Source organism: Camelus bactrianus, chromosome 7 (assembly GCF_048773025.1).
Source record: "Camelus bactrianus isolate YW-2024 breed Bactrian camel chromosome 7, ASM4877302v1, whole genome shotgun sequence".
Lineage (NCBI taxonomy): Eukaryota > Metazoa > Chordata > Mammalia > Artiodactyla > Camelidae > Camelus > Camelus bactrianus.
Genome location: NC_133545.1, coordinates 5,235,896 through 5,255,201, shown reverse-complemented (window position 1 = coordinate 5,255,201; position 19,306 = coordinate 5,235,896). Strand labels below are relative to the sequence as shown.

The 19,306-nt window shown below is 57.0% G+C and overlaps 1 protein-coding gene and 1 long non-coding RNA gene across 3 annotated transcripts; one reads left to right on the top strand and one right to left on the bottom strand.

Annotated features, from left to right (window-relative positions):
* The first annotated feature begins 1,224 nt into the window (after positions 1-1,224).
* NOS3 (nitric oxide synthase 3) lies at positions 1,225-19,028 on the top strand. 2 transcript variants are annotated; one of them, XM_010952465.3, is made up of 26 exons: positions 1,238-1,481; positions 2,976-3,078; positions 3,433-3,581; positions 3,793-3,955; positions 5,276-5,367; positions 5,458-5,599; positions 5,781-5,920; positions 6,034-6,208; positions 6,770-6,871; positions 7,435-7,629; positions 7,757-7,830; positions 8,017-8,161; positions 8,398-8,502; positions 11,166-11,233; positions 11,693-11,809; positions 11,911-12,085; positions 13,701-13,833; positions 13,958-14,036; positions 14,175-14,362; positions 14,942-15,114; positions 15,403-15,613; positions 15,704-15,791; positions 16,806-16,927; positions 17,737-17,885; positions 18,300-18,494; positions 18,639-19,028. In XM_010952465.3, the coding sequence occupies exons 1-26, from the start codon at positions 1,324-1,326 to the stop codon at positions 18,798-18,800; spliced, it is 3,603 nt and encodes a 1,200-aa protein (XP_010950767.2). In that variant the 5' UTR covers positions 1,238-1,323; the 3' UTR covers positions 18,801-19,028. The 2 variants fall into 2 exon arrangements, with proteins under 2 accessions (XP_074222870.1, XP_010950767.2); XM_074366769.1 differs by lacking the exons at positions 11,166-11,233; positions 11,693-11,809; positions 11,911-12,085; ... (8 more) ...; positions 18,300-18,494; positions 18,639-19,028 and adding an exon at positions 8,978-10,946 and having other exon boundaries at positions 1,225-1,481.
* LOC141578102 (uncharacterized) lies at positions 11,123-13,829 on the bottom strand. Its single transcript, XR_012508002.1, has 4 exons — positions 13,692-13,829; positions 13,077-13,237; positions 11,945-12,177; positions 11,123-11,746 (listed from the first exon to the last, which is right to left on the bottom strand). It is a non-coding gene; the product is annotated as an uncharacterized LOC141578102 (long non-coding RNA).
* Positions 19,029-19,306: the final 278 nt, after the last annotated feature.

Here is a 19,306-nt window from a genome sequence, read left to right as displayed (position 1 = left end):
GGCACCCAAGAACTCAGGCTTGTCCATGTTTACAAGGACCACTCACCCTCCTCCCTCCAGACTGGCAGACCCTACCTTCTTGGTGTGATCCCAGAGCTCAGAGCACAGCCCATTCCTTCCAGCTGGTCTGCCTGCTGCCCCCCGACACCCACACCCAGGTCCACACCAATCACATCCTCCACTGTGTTTCAGAGGAGTCCAGCCAACACAAATCTACATGTTTATTTGTCTGCCTGTCTGCCTCTCCTGGTCTCTGCCTATCCCAGTCTCTCAACTTCTGTTTCTTTCTTGCAGATTCTCTTAGCCTCTGTGGTCTCAAATCCACAGGGCTTCGACCCCTGTAGATCCAAATGCCCCAGCTCATGGCCTTTCTCCAGCCCCTCCATGTCTTAGAACTACAAACCCCAGCATGCACTACTGCTCAAGGTGCCTGGAGAGTGTCAGTGGGCACCACCTGCATGCTGGAAATTGTAGTTCCCCTCTCCCCACCCTCTTGCTAGGGCTCCAAGATCTCCCCAGTGGGCAGTGTCTGCCTCAGCCCTGGCTGCTGGGTTTATCTCTGACCTACCACCCCCAGGGAAGCATGCGTCACTGGATGACAGGGTTGGGGTGGAGGCCCTGGATGGCAGCTTCCTGCTCTTTTGTGTCCCCCACTTGAGTCACAGGGGGTGGGGGTTCCAGGAAATTGGAGCTGGGGGGGAAAGGGATACCCTAATGCCAGACCCAAGGACAAAGGGTCACTGCATTCTTGCTGGGCCTGTATCCTCAAGAATCCGAAAGGGCTCAAAGGTCCAGGAGCACCTAGATGTAGGGAGGGTGGTGAAGGAGAGTACGAGGGTGACCCTAGAGTTCCCTGGTGTCACTAAGAGTCTGGGAATCATTGCCTGCAACTGACAGAGGGCTCACCTGCTGCCTGACCCCTCAGGGCAAGGCCAGCAAGGGTGAGGTGGAAGGCCTCTCCGCTGGTCGGCACCACAGAGGGCTCTTTCTGCTGCTCGGGCTGTTCCACCCCACCATTTTCCTGGGCCCCAGGGCTCTGCCAGACACCTGGGTTCCCACTTGTCATCCCTCGTTCTCAGAACGGAACCCAGGCGTCCGGCCTCCCCCCCCCCCACCCTCTGGGCCTGCGGGCGGGGAGCCGAGAGTTTAGGGCCTCCCAGCCGGCCTTGTTCCTGTCCCATTGTGTGTGGGACAGGGGCGGGGCGAGGGCCAGCAGCGGAGAGCCCCCTCCCACTGCCCCCTCCCCTTCCTAAGGAAAAGGCTGAGGCTCGGCTGGGAGCCGCACAGCAGACGCGAGGCCCAAGACGCCAGGCCGAAGCCAACATGGGCAACCTGAAGAGCGTGGGCCAGGAGCCCGGGCCGCCCTGCGGCCTGGGGCTGGGGCTGGGCCTCGGGCTGTGTGGCAAGCAGGGCCCGGCCGCCCCAGCACCTGAGCCCAGCCGGGCACCAGCACCTGCACCCCCACCGGCGCCAGACCACAGGTGAGGGCCACGGAGGCTAGGAACAGATGGCAAGAGTATGGGTGGCAAGGCCTGAAGGCCAGGGCTCAGAAGGGCTGGAGCTGCCAGCGCAAAAGGCTGTCAGTGTGGACAGAACAAGCCGGCCAGGGAAGCTCAGACAGGAGACCAGGACAGGGCCAGCGGGCAACAGGTGAAAGCCGGGGGTGAGGGTGCCAGCTTACCAGGTGCGAGTGGCCACGGTTTGATTTCTTCTCTGCCGCCAAGAGCTGTTGGACTTCGAGCAAATTAATTAACCTCTCTGAGCCTCCATTTATATTAAAATAGGGATATAGCAGTACTCACCCCGTGGGGTTGTTGTAAGTTTCTAGTTCACGGCAAGACTTCAACAAACAGCCATGATAACAGAAGAAGAAAGGAGCTGGGGAGACATAGGTACAAGGGAGTGAGAGGATGGGGGAGAGAGTTGGGCCAGGAAACGGGGTCCTCAGGGAGGTTCTAAGAAAACAGAGCAGCTAGGCTCTTTTTTTTTTTTTTTAAGGGTTTTTTTTTCCCTAACTTTTTTTTTTAGCAGGGGAGGTAATTAGGTTCATTTATTTAGATTTCAAGGAAGGTCCTGGGGATTGAACCCAGGACCTCATGCTGCATACTAAGCACGCACTCTATGACTGAGCCATACCCTACCCCCGCCACCCCCAGCTAGGCTCTTTTCTTCTGCTCCAGGCCCTTCTGCCCTCTAGCCATCAACCCCAAAACTGGCCCTGCAGCCCCAGTCCCCAGAAGGGGCCCCTGTGGGGCAAAGGTCCCTGGAGAGAAGGACACAGGCAGAGGCCAGGTTGAGTGCCAGGCCAGGCAGGGTGGCTGGGGCTGCGGGCAGCTGTGTGGGGAAGGGCTAAGGGGCCAGGGGCCCGGCCGCACAGGCGTACCCGAGGCCTGAGTCCCTCCCTTCCTCTCTGAAGCTAGGCTGGCAGCTCTGGGAGGAAGTGATAAGGCCTCCAAGGCTTCCCTTCACACGATGGCCACTGTCAGGAGGGGTGTGAGCCGGAGGGAAATCTGGGAAATCTGGACTGAGGAATCCCTGCTGGGGCTTCCTCCACTGCGAAGGAGGCTCCCTCCCTTCAAGGCAGGGTCATCTCAACTTCAGGGGGCTGGACACCCCAGGCCCAAAGGAGCAGTGGAGATGAGGACTCAGCCTGGGGCCAGGGGCTCAGGATCCCAGCACCACAGCCCCGGCAGCCCAGGGTCTGGCTGAGCATCAAGAGGCTGAACAAGGCAGGAGTGAGGCAGGCCTGGGTGTAGAAGGGGCAGCTCTGCCCATGTGGGCCCTGGCAAGATCCTTAACTTCTCTGAGCCTCAGATCTCTCATCTGTAAATGGGAGTACGCTATTGCCTACTTCCTAAGGCAGTTGTGACAACTGATGAGAGAGAAGGCAGGCAAGCAGTAAATCACTAGATTACTAGTGCTGTACATCCAAAAGCCACACTTCTCTCCCATGACCCTGCCCTGGCTCCCAACAGCCCCCCGCTTACCCGGCCTCCAGAGGCGCCCAAGTTCCCTCGTGTGAAGAACTGGGAGGTGGGAAGCATCGCCTACGACACTCTGAGTGCTCAGTCACAGCAGGTATGGCCCAGAGCACCCCCCTCCCAAGTTGGGGGTCAAGATGGTTGAGGCCCATCCCCTCCAGCACTGGCCCCTCCTCTCCAAAAGTGGAGGAGACTGGGAAGAACCAGAGGGGCAAAGGGATGCTCAGGGGACTTCTATCACTCTCAGCCTCCAGCCATTGCCCTGAGTCCTGCCCAATTCCGCCTTATTTCCAGTCTTAGCCCAGGCTCTCCGCTGACTCCTCCCGGCACCCTCCCTCCCTCCCTCGGCCCCAGGCTCTGGCCTCCAGGCCCCAGCCCCAGCCCCTTCCCCCTGATCTGGTCCTGACTTTTGTGCTCCCTGCTCTCTCGGCTGCCCCCTACTCTGACCCAGGACGGGCCCTGTACCCCCCGACGCTGCCTGGGCTCCCTCGTATTTCCACGGAAACTGCCAGGCCGGCCCTCCCAGGGCCCTCCACCCGCTGAGCAGCTGCTGAGCCAGGCCCGGGATTTCATCAACCAGTACTACAGCTCCATCAAGAGGTGAGAGCCTCCTTGGAGACCCACAGCCCACCCTTGTCCTCTGACTGGGTCCTGCTGAGACCTAGAAATGGCGTCCCTTCTCCCAGGACCACTCTCATTATTCCCCCATCCTGACTCTCGAGCAGGGCCTGAGCTCACCACCCTTTCCGCAACACTCACACAGGCCTGAGCCCGCCCCCCACGACTTCTTTCTGCTCCCTCTCCTCCCCAGGAGTGGTTCCCAGGCTCACGAGCAGCGGCTTCAGGAGGTGGAAGCTGAGGTGGCAGCCACGGGGACCTACCAGCTTCGGGAGAGCGAGCTGGTGTTCGGGGCCAAGCAGGCCTGGCGCAACGCTCCCCGCTGTGTGGGCCGGATCCAGTGGGGGAAGCTGCAGGTGTGACTGGCCAGCAAGCACCCAGGTTGGGGGCTGGGGGACATAGAAGAGGAAAAGAGAGGTGCAACAAATCCTGAGTCTTCCCTGGGGGGCCCCAAGCAGTGGGGACATTCCTGCCTGTTCCCTGAGAGACTGGTACCTCCCAGGGGAGCCCTCAGCCCAGGAGCTAACACCTGGTTGTTAAGCCCCATAGCAGTGCCTGGGTCGGGGGAGAAACACTTGGATGGATGGTTGGATGGACGGATGGACACACTGAGTAGTTGAGGACAGATGAGCAGTGATCCCTGGGGGTACTGTCAGAACAAAGGCCTCTGACTGCTTCTTCTTCGTGGGCCTCACTTGCCCAGCACAGCCTCCTCATCCCAGACACACCTCCCAGTCTCTGGTGATTGGTCCCCACACCCTCCTTCACACATGACCCACAGCGCACCCGGAGTTACTGGAACAGCCTGTGGCCAGGCACTCAGAGAAGCAAGCTGACCCGCAGGGGAACTGAATGCATGACCTTGGCATCCCTAGCTATAACTGGACACCAGAGAATCTGAATAAAGCCACATGCTCAGTAAATCCCAAAGGAGTCTCGAATCAAATCAGAACAATCCTGTCTGACACTTGCATAATCCCTTAAACTGTGCAAAGCTCTAGCTCAGCTTTGAACCCATCAGAGATTCTATATTTGATCCCGCACATGCCCTCAGGCCAACCGTTGCCACCTCTGCCCCTGTCACTAACACAAGTCTCCTACCTGAAGCAGGAAAGGGACCTCCCAGCCTCTTGCTGGGGCCTCCACCCAACTGTCAAGAAGACTTGCTTAGCATCAGAAAGTCAGGAAGTGCAGAGTCCCCGGAGGCACCTACTGCAGCCACCCTCCTCCCATCATCACTGTGCTCAAGGAGAGTCAGAAAACTGGCGAGAGTCACCTGCCTTTGCTTGAGCACCATGGGTGAAGGGGAACTTACCACCCACACCCCTAGGTGGCCTCCCGGTCATCAATTTGGCAATGACTTGGTCCCTCCTCAGTACCAGGCACCAAGTCAGCTTCTGTAGGGATGGGGAGACACTTGCCCCAGCAAGGAGACAAGGAGAAGACCATGCTATGCCAGGCTTACTGGGTGAAGGGCAGGAAGGGGTAAGTGTGGGTGCAAATGGTCAGGGAGGCCCCCCAGAGGAGAAAGAACCATGCCTGACAGCTTGTGACTCCCCCAGCCTTTGAAAGCTTCGGACAAGGTCACTACTCCCTCCCCTGCCTCCTTCCCTTCTCCTGGGGCTGATCCTCAAGACCCCCATCTCCCTCCTGTCTCCCTGCCTCGGATGGCTCAGGTGTTTGATGCCCGGGATTGCGGCTCTGCACAGGAGATGTTCACTTACATCTGCAACCACATCAAGTATGCCACTAACCGGGGCAACCTTCGGTGAGTGCCCCGCATGCTCTCGAGACCCCACCCCTCCCCCAGGCACACCCAGTGACATTGGGCTCTGACCAGCTCTCGTCCCCATGTCAGCTCGGCCATCACAGTATTCCCCCAGCGCACTCCGGGCCGTGGAGACTTCCGAATCTGGAACAGCCAGCTGGTGCGCTACGCAGGCTACAGGCAGCAGGATGGCTCCGTGCGGGGCGATCCAGCCAACGTGGAGATCACTGAGGTGGACACAGAGGCGGAGAAGGGGGAGGCCAGCCCCTGAGGGCTTGAGAAGGAGGCAAGGGGGTCCAGTCAAAGAGTGGTCAGTGCAGCAGGGAGAGGGGACCTCACTGAGATGAAGGATGTGAGATGCCAAAGAAGGGGGTTGGGCCCCCCAGACCCATCTCCGACCTCACTCCCTGCAGCTCTGTATCCAGCATGGCTGGACCCCAGGAAACGGTCGCTTTGATGTGCTGCCCCTGCTGCTCCAGGCCCCAGATGAGCCTCCAGAACTCTTTGCTCTGCCCCCCGAGCTGGTCCTTGAGGTGCCCCTGGAGCACCCAACGTGAGCACAAGAGGGACTGGGTCAGGTGGAAGAGGGGAAAAGAGGGGCTGCCCAGCGGGTGGGCAGGCAGGCAAGGCTCCACAGGGACTGATCCCACGCCCTGATGCCCCCAGGCTGGAGTGGTTTGCAACCCTGGGCCTGCGCTGGTACGCCCTCCCGGCAGTGTCCAACATGCTGCTGGAAATTGGGGGCCTGGAGTTCCCTGCGGCCCCCTTCAGCGGCTGGTACATGAGCACTGAGATCGGCACTCGGAATCTGTGCGATCCTCACCGCTACAACATCCTGGAGGTGAGGACTGGGCGCAGGTGGCAGGGGCGGGGGCCAGTGGAGGGACACACTAGGAACTGTGTGCCCCACCCCATCCAGGGCCGGAGGTTTTGACTCACAAACAAGTATACAGGATGTCAGCAACGGGGAGAATCTGAGCAAGGTCAGGTCCAGTCTGCCTCCTAAGCTAGAAGGGCAGAGGAGGGTTCTGGAACCACCAAGTTTGGGGTAAAGGGGGGCACATCCCAAAGCATGAATATATAGTTATTTTTCTGTGGATAGTTTCTCTAGCTCTATAGCTTTCATCAGACTCTCAAAGTGGGTCTTGACTTGAAAAGTGTTAAAGCCCATTTAGAGATGAGAAATGAAGGCTAGGGCTGAGGAGTGGCTGGCCCAGGGCCCCTCTCTGCTCTGTGGTGCCTTTGCCAGCTAGAACCTGAATCAACTCCAAACGAAGCGGTCAGGCCTCCTGACAGCCGCACACCCACCCTGACTCCTTGCACTCACGAGTCAGAGAGAGAGATGCTCTCTGTCACCCTCCACTGCCCCATCCCTAACAATGCCATGCACTCCTGCTCCCAGGATGTGGCCGTCTGCATGGACCTGGATACCCGGACCACCTCGTCCCTCTGGAAAGACAAGGCTGCAGTGGAAATCAACTTGGCTGTGCTGCACAGTTATCAGGTGCACAGGCTCTGACTGGCCAGAGTGTGAGGGACCGGGGCTAGAAGAGAGGGAGGCGCTTAGAAACTGGGGCAGGGGTCACAGACAGCTGGAAGGAGTTCCAGAGCCTGAGTGCCATGGGACACACCAGGCCTGCAGTTCTGGGCACGTGGCACATGATATCCTGGGCCCTGCAGTATGGGGGCCCCGCCCACCAGCTCATACTCAGTCATTCTGGTCCCCAGGGCATACTAAGTATTGCATTTTGTGGGACCCACTGGATTCTGGGAACTCTAATTCCAGGATCAAAGGCAAGCTGAGTGTTGTAATTTGAGGAAACCAGTGTTTGCTGAGTATTTCTATAAGGTCTCAAGGGTTGTGGCTATTTTGCTATGGAGGGAATACAGAAGGTGGAGATTGGAGCAGATTTGGCCTGCTGAACTTGGAGCAAGACCATGGATGCTGCAGTTAGGGGCAATATGGTGGTTTGGGGGAAGATGGTATACATCAGATTTGGGGGTGACAGAAGGGTGGGGTCTGTGGGCCGAGTCTAAGCCCATCCCTCCTTCCCTCCCTCACCCTAGCTGGCCAAAGTGACCATCGTGGATCACCACGCAGCCACGGCCTCCTTCATGAAGCACCTGGAGAATGAGCAGAAGGCGAGGGGAGGCTGCCCTGCCGACTGGGCCTGGATCGTGCCCCCTATCTCGGGCAGCCTCACACCTGTCTTCCATCAGGAGATGGTCAACTATGTCCTGTCCCCTGCCTTCCGCTACCAGGTGCCCACCCCAGTGGCTCTCGCCTACTATGTCAGCTCTAACTGAGCAGCACCCAGGGGCCTCCCACCTTCGGTTTTCTTTCCTCACCTCTCCCTCCACTCCCGCCCCCCCCATCACTTCCTTGCAGCCAGACCCCTGGAAGGGGAGTGCGACCAAGGGCGTCGGCATCACCAGAAAGAAGACCTTTAAGGAAGTGGCCAAGTAGGTGCTCTAGGAGTCCTGCCCTTCCCCCATACCCAGGGGGACCTCCCCAGCAGTGGTCTGGGCACACCACCCCTCCACACTTCCACACCAACCCACACCCACCAAGACCATGCTTGGGCCCGGCGCCTGGAATGGTCCTGGCCCTGTACGCCTGGGATTCCCTCACCCCGCCCTCACCCACAGCGCAGTGAAGATCTCTGCCTCACTCATGGGCACCGTGATGGCGAAGCGAGTGAAGGCAACAATTCTGTATGCCTCCGAGACTGGCCGGGCCCAGAGCTACGCGCAGCAGCTGGGGAGGCTTTTCCGGAAGGCTTTCGACCCCCGGGTAGGACTGAGATCAGAGGGCAGGGTCTGGAAAGCCAGGGGAGGGGGTGTCTCCCCATCTTCAGACACACCCTGGAGGTCAGGAGAGGGTCACAAATCAGGGCCCACAAGGAACCCCAGGATCCTCAGGGATTCAAGGATCAAGTCAGGGTCAGAATCTTGCCCTGCCAGGGAGGGTCAGAGTGAGAAGGACCGGGGCCCAAATTCCTAAGACATCCGTCTTCTCCTTGCCCACAGGTCCTGTGCATGGATGAGTATGATGTGGTGTCCCTGGAGCATGAGACTCTGGTGTTGGTGGTGACCAGCACATTTGGGAATGGCGATCCGCCCGAGAATGGAGAGGTGAGGCTGCCGGGAAAGGGGCTACTGGAAATGAGGGGAGACTCAAAACTTAAAGCCATACTTGAGGCCCATCCTTGTGGCTCCTACACACACACACACACACACACACACACACACACACACACACACACCTTCTTAACCGTATCCCCAGTCATTTCCATCATCAGAGCAAGTGTTTAATACGCAGAAGGCACTTCATTCCTGGAAGTGAAGTGAGAATGAGCTCAGGCTTTGACAAATGGGAAAGACTGCACTTCAAGTGAGATCTAAGCTCTGTCTTCTTAACAAAAAAAAAAAAAAAAAAGCACTCAGGTGCCAACAGAGACTAGGTAACTTCACTTTCTGAGCAAATCTTTAAAGAAACAAACTAGAGTCTCACCTCTGAATACGTCATTGTTAACTATTATCTTTCCCACTTCTGTCTTAGGCTGTCCCCAGCTGCATTTCTGGGGCCCTTCTCTGTTTCTGCTTCTAGGTGATAGATGCCTTCTTAGCACTAAGCACCTCCTCAGTCCCCAGAGCAGAGTGCAGATGGAAGCCTTCTCCCCTGCCTTGCCACCCATTTCCGTCCTCATTCTGATCTGCCTTTCAAAGAAAAATAGTCACTAACTTTTTTTAGTATAAAAGGAATATTTACACCCATGTGACCCACAACCCTATCAAGATAGAGAACATTTCCATCACTTGAAAAGTCCCCTTGTCAGTTTCCCGTCGGTCTGCGTCCCAATCTCCCCACCCAAGGCAACCACCGTTCTGGCATCTATCACCCGCCCTAGAACGTCATAGATTGGGGACCACATGGTATTCTGGCCTCTTTCACTCAGCCTGCCTTGGAGGTTCATCTCGCTGTTGAATGATTCAGTGGTTCATTTCTGTCCACGAACCGCACCCATAGCATGAACATAGTTTATTTCTCCACTCCCCTGCTGACGGACACCTGGGCCGTTTCCAGCGCTTGGCTATTGTGAATAAAGCTGTTATGAACATTCTTGCACAAGGCTTTTGTGGCCTTATGTTTTCATTTCTCTTAGATAAATACCTAGGAGTGGGATTGCTGGGTCAGTGGGTAGATGTATGTTTAATTTTTTCTAATGAGACTGCCAAACAGCCAAACAGATTGAACTGCACCTTTATGTTCTGTGCATTTCAATGTACATAAATTTCACCTCATTTTTTTTTAATGGAGCAAACCTAGGAATTTGCCCCACAGAAAATGGCATATATTCACTAACAACACAAACAAAAATATTTATAGCAGCATTGTTCATGATATACCCCTACACTGGAAAAGATTCAAATGACTCTCAACTGTAGACTGGATAACACATCATGGTCTATTCAAATGCGATGCAGCGATGAGGGTGAACAAATTACAACCACACACAACAAGACAGATGAATCTCCAATATCACGTAGAGGGAAAGAAGCCAGACACAAAAGAATCAGACCATAGGAAGCATTTTGGATCAAGTTCAGAAACAGACAAAACTAACCCGTGGTGTTTTAATCAGGGAAGTGGGTGGTCACCCCAGGGTGGGAGTGGGAGTGACTGGAGGGGGAGGGGAGGGGCCACGAAAGTGACTTCTAGGATGCTGACAATGCTTCTTGATGGAATGCTGATTGAACAGGTAGGTTCAGTTTGTGAAGATCTATAAAGCTGTGCATTTATAACATGTTTATAAAAGCAATTTATTGCTTTTCTGTATGAACATTAGACACCAACAAAATGTTCAAAAAGTAAAATTAGGGTACACGCTACTTATGGTAAGCCTGTAGACCTGCCACCTAAATGCATCTACAGTTACCACTGGGATTTTATGGCCTTGCCATGTTTAGATGTTTCCTGTGGAAAGGTTTTTGTAGCATGTAGTGCTGAGCTGTTTCTGTGGCAGCATGTGATGTGGCTCAGCCTTCTAGAAGATGTCAGTGTTACTAGCGACCAGGGCAATGGAGGGAGACTGAGCTGTTTTCCACCTATCAAACTGGCTGAGATGCTAAGGACTGGTCACACCCAGTGTTGACAGGAGTGAGGAAAGAGCACCCTCTACCCTGATGCTGGAGGACGATTTGATGACCCCATCGAGCTTTTATGTCCTCTGACTCAGCGATTCCCTTTCTAAGGACTACCCTACTGAAATACGCAAATGAGGAACCGCGTGTGTGAGTGTTTGCGCGTTGCGTGTGGATCATCCAGGCGTCCTGTCAGAGGGAAGTCTTATACATGATGGTTCCTACAAATGAGGGCATCCTATGTAGTCACTCAAAAGAATGAGGTCAGTCCTGGTGTGATGACCTTGAAGAACACCCAAGATAGGTTATTGATGAACAGCAGGGAAGTATAATATGGTCCCGCTTTTATTTTTTAAAAATAAACTATAAATATAGATATGTATGTAAGTACAATGAAATAAAGGCTATGAAGTTAAACAGCTGTCCATGGTACACATGCCTTAGGGGATCAAACTGGGGAAGGACAGAGTTTCTCTTTCATTACTTTACCCACTTCTGTAACATTTTCAGAAAGTCAATACCTTTTTTTTTGAAATTTTCAAAAGACAAAAAGGTACAAATAATAATAATAAGGACCAGCCTGGTGCAGGACAAACTCCTATACAGTTTGAAATAAACTAATTACGCCGCCAACACTCCCCTCCCCTCGCCAGAGCTTTGCAGCAGCCCTGATGGAGATGTCAGGCCCCTACAACAGCTCCCCTCGGCCGGAACAACACAAGTGAGTGGGGACAGGAGTTCTGGGGGGAGGGCATCAGGGCGGTGAGGCATTTGGAGACACAAAAGGAAAGGAGGTCTAAAGACCTCTCCCTCTGGGATGCAAGTCATTTTCCCAAAAAGCGGGAGGACAGAAGAGCAGACGCCTGGGCCCCCAGGACAGCCTTAGGATGCCTCATCCTCTTGACCTGCCCACCCTCAGTCCCCACTTCTGTCAGGGCCGACCAGTCCTGAGGTCTCCTTCAGAGAGAGGAAGGGAAGCAGGGCCTGGAGGCTCAGAGACCCTGGGACACCAGCCCTCAGCCCCAATCCCAAGCCTGCTCCAGAGAGATAGGCCAGGCCTAAAGGCAGGGTCCCGTCCATCCTGCCCAGTGCAGACCCTGAAGCCGTCCCCTGGCTGTGTCTGGGCCTGCACCTTGTCTCCAGATCCCTGTGACACCCTTGTCTTTCTCCTCTCTTGCAGGAGTTACAAAATCCGCTTCAACAGTGTCTCCTGCTCAGACCCACTGGTGTCCTCCTGGCGGCGGAAAAGAAAGGAGTCCAGCAACACAGACAGTGCAGGGGCACTGGGGACCCTCAGGTCTGGGGGCCGCAGCGAGGGGAGGCATACTGAGAGGGACAAGCTGTCTGGGCACACAGGCAGGACAAGGGGGATTCCAGTGATGGCTCCCTGCACCCCAGGTTCTGTGTGTTCGGGCTGGGCTCCCGGGCGTACCCCCACTTCTGCGCCTTTGCTCGTGCGGTGGACACACGGCTGGAAGAGCTGGGTGGGGAGCGGCTCCTGCAGCTGGGCCAGGGCGACGAGCTGTGTGGCCAGGAGGAGGCCTTCCGCGGCTGGGCCCAGGCTGCCTTCCAGGTGAGCTCCCCGAGCCTGTCGCGACATCTCACTCCCACCCTCCTCCAACCCCAATGCTGACTCATGCCAACCTGGGCATCTGCCCCAGAGACCTGCAATACAGAGGACCTCACCAGTGCCCTGATTCACGTGGTTCTCTGGCCCCTTCTATTCCTCTAAAATCCACCTCCATTTTGCCACTGCACAGTCAGCCCTTCTGGCTGAGTGGAGAAGGGATCAGGAGAGAGTTAGACCAAGGCAAGGGCTGATGCTGAGGCCGACGCAGAAACTGCAGAGGCCAGACAGGTTTGGGGTGGTGTCTTGACTGGAGGGGGTCCTGGCCTAGGGGAGTACAAGGAGGCCCCGGTCCAGGGCTGTGACTTTCTAAGCCTGGGCTTCCTCCAGAGGAGCTCTTCCTGGTCTGGGGATTATGCCTGGAATTGAACAGGGCTCCTACTCCCAGTCCAGCCACCGCTCCAGGGCAGCGCTGGCCTCACCAGGGTTCCGAGGCTTGAGTTCAAGAGTGATGGCAAGGAGGAAGGCATCTGAGGAGGAGGCATCCTAGGAGGTGTGCTGGGGAGAGCCGGCCAGACAGATGGAGGGTTTGTTGGGGAGGAGAAGCGGGAATGGAAAACAAGACTAAAGAATCCAGACAAAGGGAAGCGACAGGAAGCTGGGAGTGGGACAAGAGAAGGGAAAAGAACAGCGTGAACTGGGGACACCACTTCAGAGGCTCGGGGTTAACCGGAGGAGCAACCAACTAGAAGCAGGAAGGCCCTGAGCTAACCAGGGTGGTAGCAGTAGGGGTAGGAAGGAAGGGAGGGGGCCAAGGAAGGAAGGAAGAGATATAAGACTTTACACACACAAAAGAAAGATTAACAGGACTGGTGATACCGGGCAGGAGGAGAGGGAGCAACCAATCATGGGTGAGCCCTAGATTTCAAGCTGGGGACTGGCCAAGCAGTTTGCCAGAATTGCGCCTGAGCAGAGACAAATAGGAGATCCACCCTACCAGGGGTCTTGCCCCAGAAGCTCCCTCCAGCTCCTTATGTGCAGTGCAGGGCATGAGAGACCAGCCAGAGACCCCCTCGCATGGCTGCCGGAATTCTGTGTCCCACTCCAGGAGCACTTAAGGGCTTCCCATAAAGTATCTCATTTAGCCTTCACCAGACCCTGAAGAGGTATAAAGACGGGGACACGGAGGCAGGTAAGCTGCAAGTACAGGAGTAGAATGTGAACACAGCTCTGAACACGTGGACGTATTCATGGAGCCCTACTGTGTGCCAAGCACTGTGCTCCCTGGGACATGGGATTAACACTCACCAGATTAACAAGCGAGTGGATGTTGATACAGATATATGCAAAGTAAGAGCTAGCCCAGTGGCCAAGGTACGAAATGGGCTGAAGAACCAGGTGCTGGCAGCCTCAGCCTCCGTCTCAGGCCCACTCTCCCTCCGGCCCCTGGGGCTGCCTATCCTACAAGTGCCAGCCTCAGATGGTGCCTCCGCTCCAGCAGCCCCAGGAATGGAAGGGGACGACTGGGAACGCCACCCGCCCAGCTTGGTGGCCCACCAGCCCCTCTGAGCCCTCCCTGGTGGCCAGAGGTCCTCAGCCCTCATCTCCTTACCGCCCCCAGGCCTCCTGTGAGACGTTCTGCGTTGGAAAAGATGCCAAGGCCGCTGCCCAGGACATATTCAGCCCCAGACGGAGTTGGAAACGCCAGAGGTACCGACTGAGTGTCCAGGCCGAGAGCCTCCAGCTGCTGCCAGGTGCGACCGTGAATTCACCCTGACTCTGTTGGCCCTTTGGGCTCTCTGGGGTCCCCAGACTCACTCGGGGGCCAGGCCCAGGTCCCCAGCTCAGGCTCAGTCTCGTTGGCCCCCCACCCCTCAGGCCTGATCCACGTGCACAGGCGGAAGATGTTCCAAGCTACAGTCCGCTCAGTGGAAAACCTGCAAAGCAGCAAGTCCACGTGAGGAGGACCACTCCCCAACACACACCTGTCCCTGCCCCTCCTTCCCCAGACCCCGGGGCCCTCCTCCCGCATCCTGCCTTCCCTCCCCTTCATCCCCTCAGCCCTCCTGTAACTTCCTCTTCTCCCCATTCCCAGCCGGGCCACCATCCTGGTGCGCCTGGACACTGGAGGCCAGGAGGGGCTCCAGTACCAGCCAGGAGACCACATAGGCATCTGCCCGCCCAACCGGCCGGGCCTCGTGGAGGCGCTGCTGAGCCGTGTGGAGGACCCGCCGCCGCCCACCGAGCCTGTGGCAGTGGAGCAGCTGGAGAAGGGCAGCCCTGGTGAGGGGCGTGGTCTGGGGCATGACCGTGAGAGCTGCCCCCATCCCTCTGGCCCCAGGGTCCCCTCGGGTTCAGGACCTGGCAGGAGGCTGCCACCTCCTCTCACAGCTGGCTGAGCTACATCCTGCCAGGCTGGCCTTGCTGCTGGATGGTCTGCAGAGCGCAGCTCCTTTCTCAGAACCCACCACCACGCCCCACCCCAGCCATCCCCTCCCTCTGGGCTCCTCCCAAAGGCTCCCCCAGGCACCCTAGCCTGCTCTGGAGCTGCCATTGGGTCTACCTTCTGCCGCTCCAATAAGTGGAGTTAAAATAAGCTGTGTGGGGGAGAGGCAGGAACCCAGACCAACCCAATCCAGTAGGGACCGTCAAACACAGACACACACACACACACACACACACACACACACACAGAGGCTGCCCAGACAGGCTTACCACCACTGTTCAAGGGCCAGGTCTCAGATAAAACACGATGAGGTGTGGTTAGCCCACGTGGACCCCCAAGAAGCAGTCATCACTCCAGGAAATGCAGTCCAGGCTTGGCCCCTTCCTCAGAGCCCCTCCCCTTGCACCACCCCGCAGGTGGACCTCCTCCCTGCTGGGTGCGGGATCCCCGGCTGCCCCCGTGCACGCTGCGCCAGGCTCTCACCTTCTTTCTGGACATCACTTCCCCGCCCAGCCCTCAACTTCTTCGACTGCTCAGCACCCTAGCCGAAGAGCCCAGCGAACAGCAGGAGCTTGAGACCCTCAGCCAGGTTGGCCACCTCAGTGGGGAGCAGGGGCCAGTGAGGCAGGATGAGCTGGGGGAAGAGGAACCCACCTGGCTAACAAGTACTGGGGCTGTAACAGCCAGTTCTGGAGTTCCTATTCATCTCTGAATTCTCATGCCTTAAAGGGGCACAGAGAAGGTACTCGAGAAATGTTTGTTGGTCTGGACTGAGGAGGGAGAAACCCCCCAGGAGGCTCAGCTCAGGAGGGGTCAAGAAGGGAGGTCAACAGGCAGGGCTAGGAGGTTCCAAGTCCACTGCCTCTGCCCCGACCAGGACCCCCGGCGCTATGAGGAGTGGAAGTGGTTCCGCTGCCCCACGCTGCTGGAGGTGCTGGAGCAGTTTCCATCTGTGGCACTGCCTGCCCCACTGCTCCTCACCCAGCTGCCCCTGCTCCAGCCCCGGTACTACTCGGTCAGTTCAGCACCCAGCGCCAATCCAGGAGAGATCCACCTCACAGTCGCCGTGCTGGCATACAGGACACAAGGTGAGGCCAGGGAGTTCAGGGCAGGGCCAGGGTCACCCAGTGACCCTGGGATGGACCCCTCACTGGCCCTCTCCCTCCCCACCCCCCTAGATGGGCTGGGTCCCCTGCACTACGGGGTCTGCTCCACATGGCTGAGCCAACTCAAGACTGGAGACCCTGTGCCCTGCTTCATCAGAGGGTAAGTGAGCACTGTGGGGGGGGGGGTGGAGGTGGGAGGGGCACTGAGAAGAGAGTGCCAGTCCAAGCAGGGGTGGACAGAGTGCCACATGGATGGCTGGGGACAGATGGAGGGATCTCCAGGTATGTACAGGAGCGGGGTGGAAATTTTGGTGCGGGGTCTGATTGGTAGCAGGGAGGACCCACTTAGCATATCAAGGGCGGGGCATCCAGTTAAACCACTTCAGAACTCTGTCTAAGCTTTGGGTCTTTCACTAATTTGGACCTAGGGTCCTGCCTTGAAACTGCAGCTCCCAGAAACAGGGCTGGGATTGGACTCAGCAGGCCCTGTTCCTTTTAGAAGGTGTACTGTGCCCCTCCCTGCATCCTTGGGGCTGGCCTGATGTTGGCAGGCAGGGTACCTGGGAACATGTCCCGTCCCCACTTAGCCCAGGGACAACTGGTTAGGCGATGATAGTATCACTGAGGACTCAAAGCAAGTGGAGGATCCAGGTTACCTTTCCCTTGTGCTGTGTTCAGAAGTCTTGCCCCATCCAGCGCCCAGGAGCTGAAAGTCTCAGGTGGGACTAAGAAGAGTTCCCAGGATGGCACCAGCTAGGCCCAGTGACCCAAACCCATCCAGGAAGCTAAATTACAAATAAACTGCCAATCTAGTGCACACAAACCAAATACCAATACCGGGGCTATGGCTTAAAATTAACACACCCAGTGAACCCATTATGAACCAAAAGGCTCAGTCCTTCTCCTCCCCAAACTTTCTATATCTCTTAAACATCAAAACATTCTTCAGTTCAAGTTTAAGCTATATTTCCTTTGACCCAGCCTCCAGAAACCACGGGTCCAGAGAGCTTCTGCCTGTAAGCAGTTCCTTTATTAAACACATCATGCTTACTATGAGCTGGACACAAACATTAACTCATTTTCAGTGGAAGCTCTCCTCTCCACCCTGCTGAGGTTGATAAGAATGAGGTAGCTAGTGAAGGAAAGGGGGCCTGCTAGAAAGTCTCTTTGCTAGGGCTCCCTCCTTCCGGCTGCCACCTGATCCCAGCTTGCCCTGCATCCTGGTGGGCCCTGGCACTGGCATCGCCCCCTTTCGAGGATTTTGGCAGGAGCGGCTGCATGACATTGAGAGCAAAGGTGAGGCTGGGAGCCAAGGGAATGACTGGAAGGTAGGAGGGAGTTACACAATTTAGGGGCAAAGGGACACAGGGCTGGAAAGCAGGAACCAGGTAGGAAAGAGGGCAAGGAACAGGGCTACAAAGGTGGAAAGAAGCATATCAGACCAAGGGCACAGTATTGGGGGAAGGGGCCCTAGAGGAAACGGCAGGGCACTGTTGGTCTGGCTTCCTGGTGCCGGGCACAAAGTAGGTGTTGGTGAGATTAAGGACAAAGGGAACTGGAAGTCTGGAGAAGGTGGGGCTCGGACTCAGAAGTCAGAAATGCTCCAGGTGGACTCTGGACTGTGCCAGAGGTCACCTACATGTGTCCAAGACCCAAAGAGGCTACAGGGTATTCAGGTTGGGCATAGGGTGCCCAGGGGACTGGTAAATCAAAAGAGGGCTGTGACTGAGAGGAAGGAAGACAGTGTGGGAGGATGTGGGGTTGGAGCAAGAAAGGAGCTAGACAGAGTCTCAGACTGCAGTGTCAGTGGTACAAAGGGCATGGATTCTGAGTCAGAAGCCCCAGCTGTAGCACAGTGTCACCACTGGCCATTCCACCAGTGGAAAGTCACCACCTCCTGTGACCTTCGACTTCTCTGTAAATCAGAGTCAGGCAGGGTCTCTGTGAAAGCATCCTGCACTCTCCTGGAGGCCAAACAGCCAAGAGTAGTTGTATCTGCCTGGAAGTTTGGTCTGTCAACCTGGGTGAGGGCAGCCAGTGGGAGGTATCGCTAGGGCTATGTCCCGAGGGAGGAGGGCTCTCCCAAGCCGCAGTGATGCTCGCAGGGCTGCAACCCGCCCCCATGACCTTGGTGTTCGGCTGCCGATGCTCCCAGCTCGACCATCTCTACCGTGACGAGGTGCAGGATGCCCAGCAGCGCGGGGTGTTTGGCCGCGTCCTGACCGCCTTCTCCCGGGAACCCGACAGTCCTAAGGTGCGGGACTCTGAGGACGCTGGGGTAACCCGAAGCTAGGGACAGGAAAAGAACTGACGTGCGCTCCATCGGAACATAGGGGTCCAGGGTCAGGCCGGCCCCGCCCCCTGCAGTGCTGACCCTCCGCTCACCACCACTCAGCTTCCACCTAATGGCACTCAGACACCCACCCCAGTTGGCCCCACCCGGCCCCACCCTCGAGCCAAGGCCCCTCCGGTTCTTACCCATCCAAACCCAAGCCCCGCCCCTTGTTTGGCTCTGCCTCTCTAAACCCAACCCAAGCGCACCTAGGACCCACCTGGCGCTCCAGCAATCTTTCCACACCCGGGAACTCCCTCCCCGGCACCCCGGGGGCCTGTCCTTCCCTCCCCGGCAGCCCCATCACTGTCTGCCCCTAATCCCGCCTCCCCTCAGACCTATGTGCAGGACATCTTGCGGACAGAGCTTGCTGCCGAGGTGCATCGCGTCCTCTGCCTCGAGCGGGGCCACATGTTTGTCTGCGGCGATGTCACCATGGCAACCAACGTCCTGCAGACCGTGCAGCGCATCTTGGCAACGGAGGGCGACATGGAGCTGGACGAGGCCGGCGACGTCATCGGCGTGCTGCGGGTGCGGAGGGGCGGGGCCAGATGCCCGGGGGGCGTCCAGCCGGGGGCGGGGCCATGCCGGGGCAAGGGGGCCATGCCAGGGGCGGGGCCCATTCCGCACGGAGCTTCGGCCGGGGTCCTGATCCTCCGCCCTCTTTGCCCGCAGGATCAGCAACGCTATCACGAGGACATTTTTGGGCTCACGCTGCGCACCCAGGAGGTGACAAGCCGCATACGCACCCAGAGCTTTTCCTTGCAGGAGCGGCATCTCCGGGGCGCAGTGCCCTGGGCGTTCGACCTGCCGGGACCAGACACCCCTGGCTCCTGAGAGCCCGCTTGCTTTCCACTTCAGTTCCAGGAAAGAGGGGCCATCAGTCCACGACGGCGGTGCTGCTCTCCTGTCTGCCGGACCAGGACCAGCCACCTCCCCCGCCCCCTTCCCGAGGTGCCTTCCCACGCCTGTCCAGAGACTGGCCTTATTCCCGGGAATGTCTCTATCTCTCTCTAGGCCTGTTTCCCTAACCCAGGTCTGAGTAAATCTGGAAGGCCCCTCCCAGCAGTGGTGTTCCTGAGCCTACTGTCAGCCCTTTCGTGTTGATAGGTGAATTTTAGATTCCCCTCATCTCTTTCAGGAAGGAGTATCTTATCTTGAAACCTGATCTCTAAATCATTCAAATATTTATTACTGAAGATTCACCATAAGAGACTGGACCAGAAGTTATGAGAGCTACTAAGATGTGCGACCCAGCACTGTCAATTACAGTTACAGAATGACAAGCTTTGTCTTTTAACTTCTGCAGTGAGAGGGAGGTGGAGGGAGTAATTCTTCGACTG

Bases quoted from the DNA above. Each gene is read 5' to 3' on its own strand.
- NOS3 (XM_010952465.3), top strand. From the start codon at position 1,324: ATGGGCAACCTGAAGAGCGTGGGCCAGGAGCCCGGGCCGCCCTGCGGC. The intron at 14,363-14,941 runs GTGAGGGGCGTG...ACCACCCCGCAG, and splicing joins GCTGGAGAAGGGCAGCCCTG to GTGGACCTCCTCCCTGCTGG. The intron at 15,115-15,402 runs GTTGGCCACCTC...TGCCCCGACCAG, and splicing joins AGCTTGAGACCCTCAGCCAG to GACCCCCGGCGCTATGAGGA.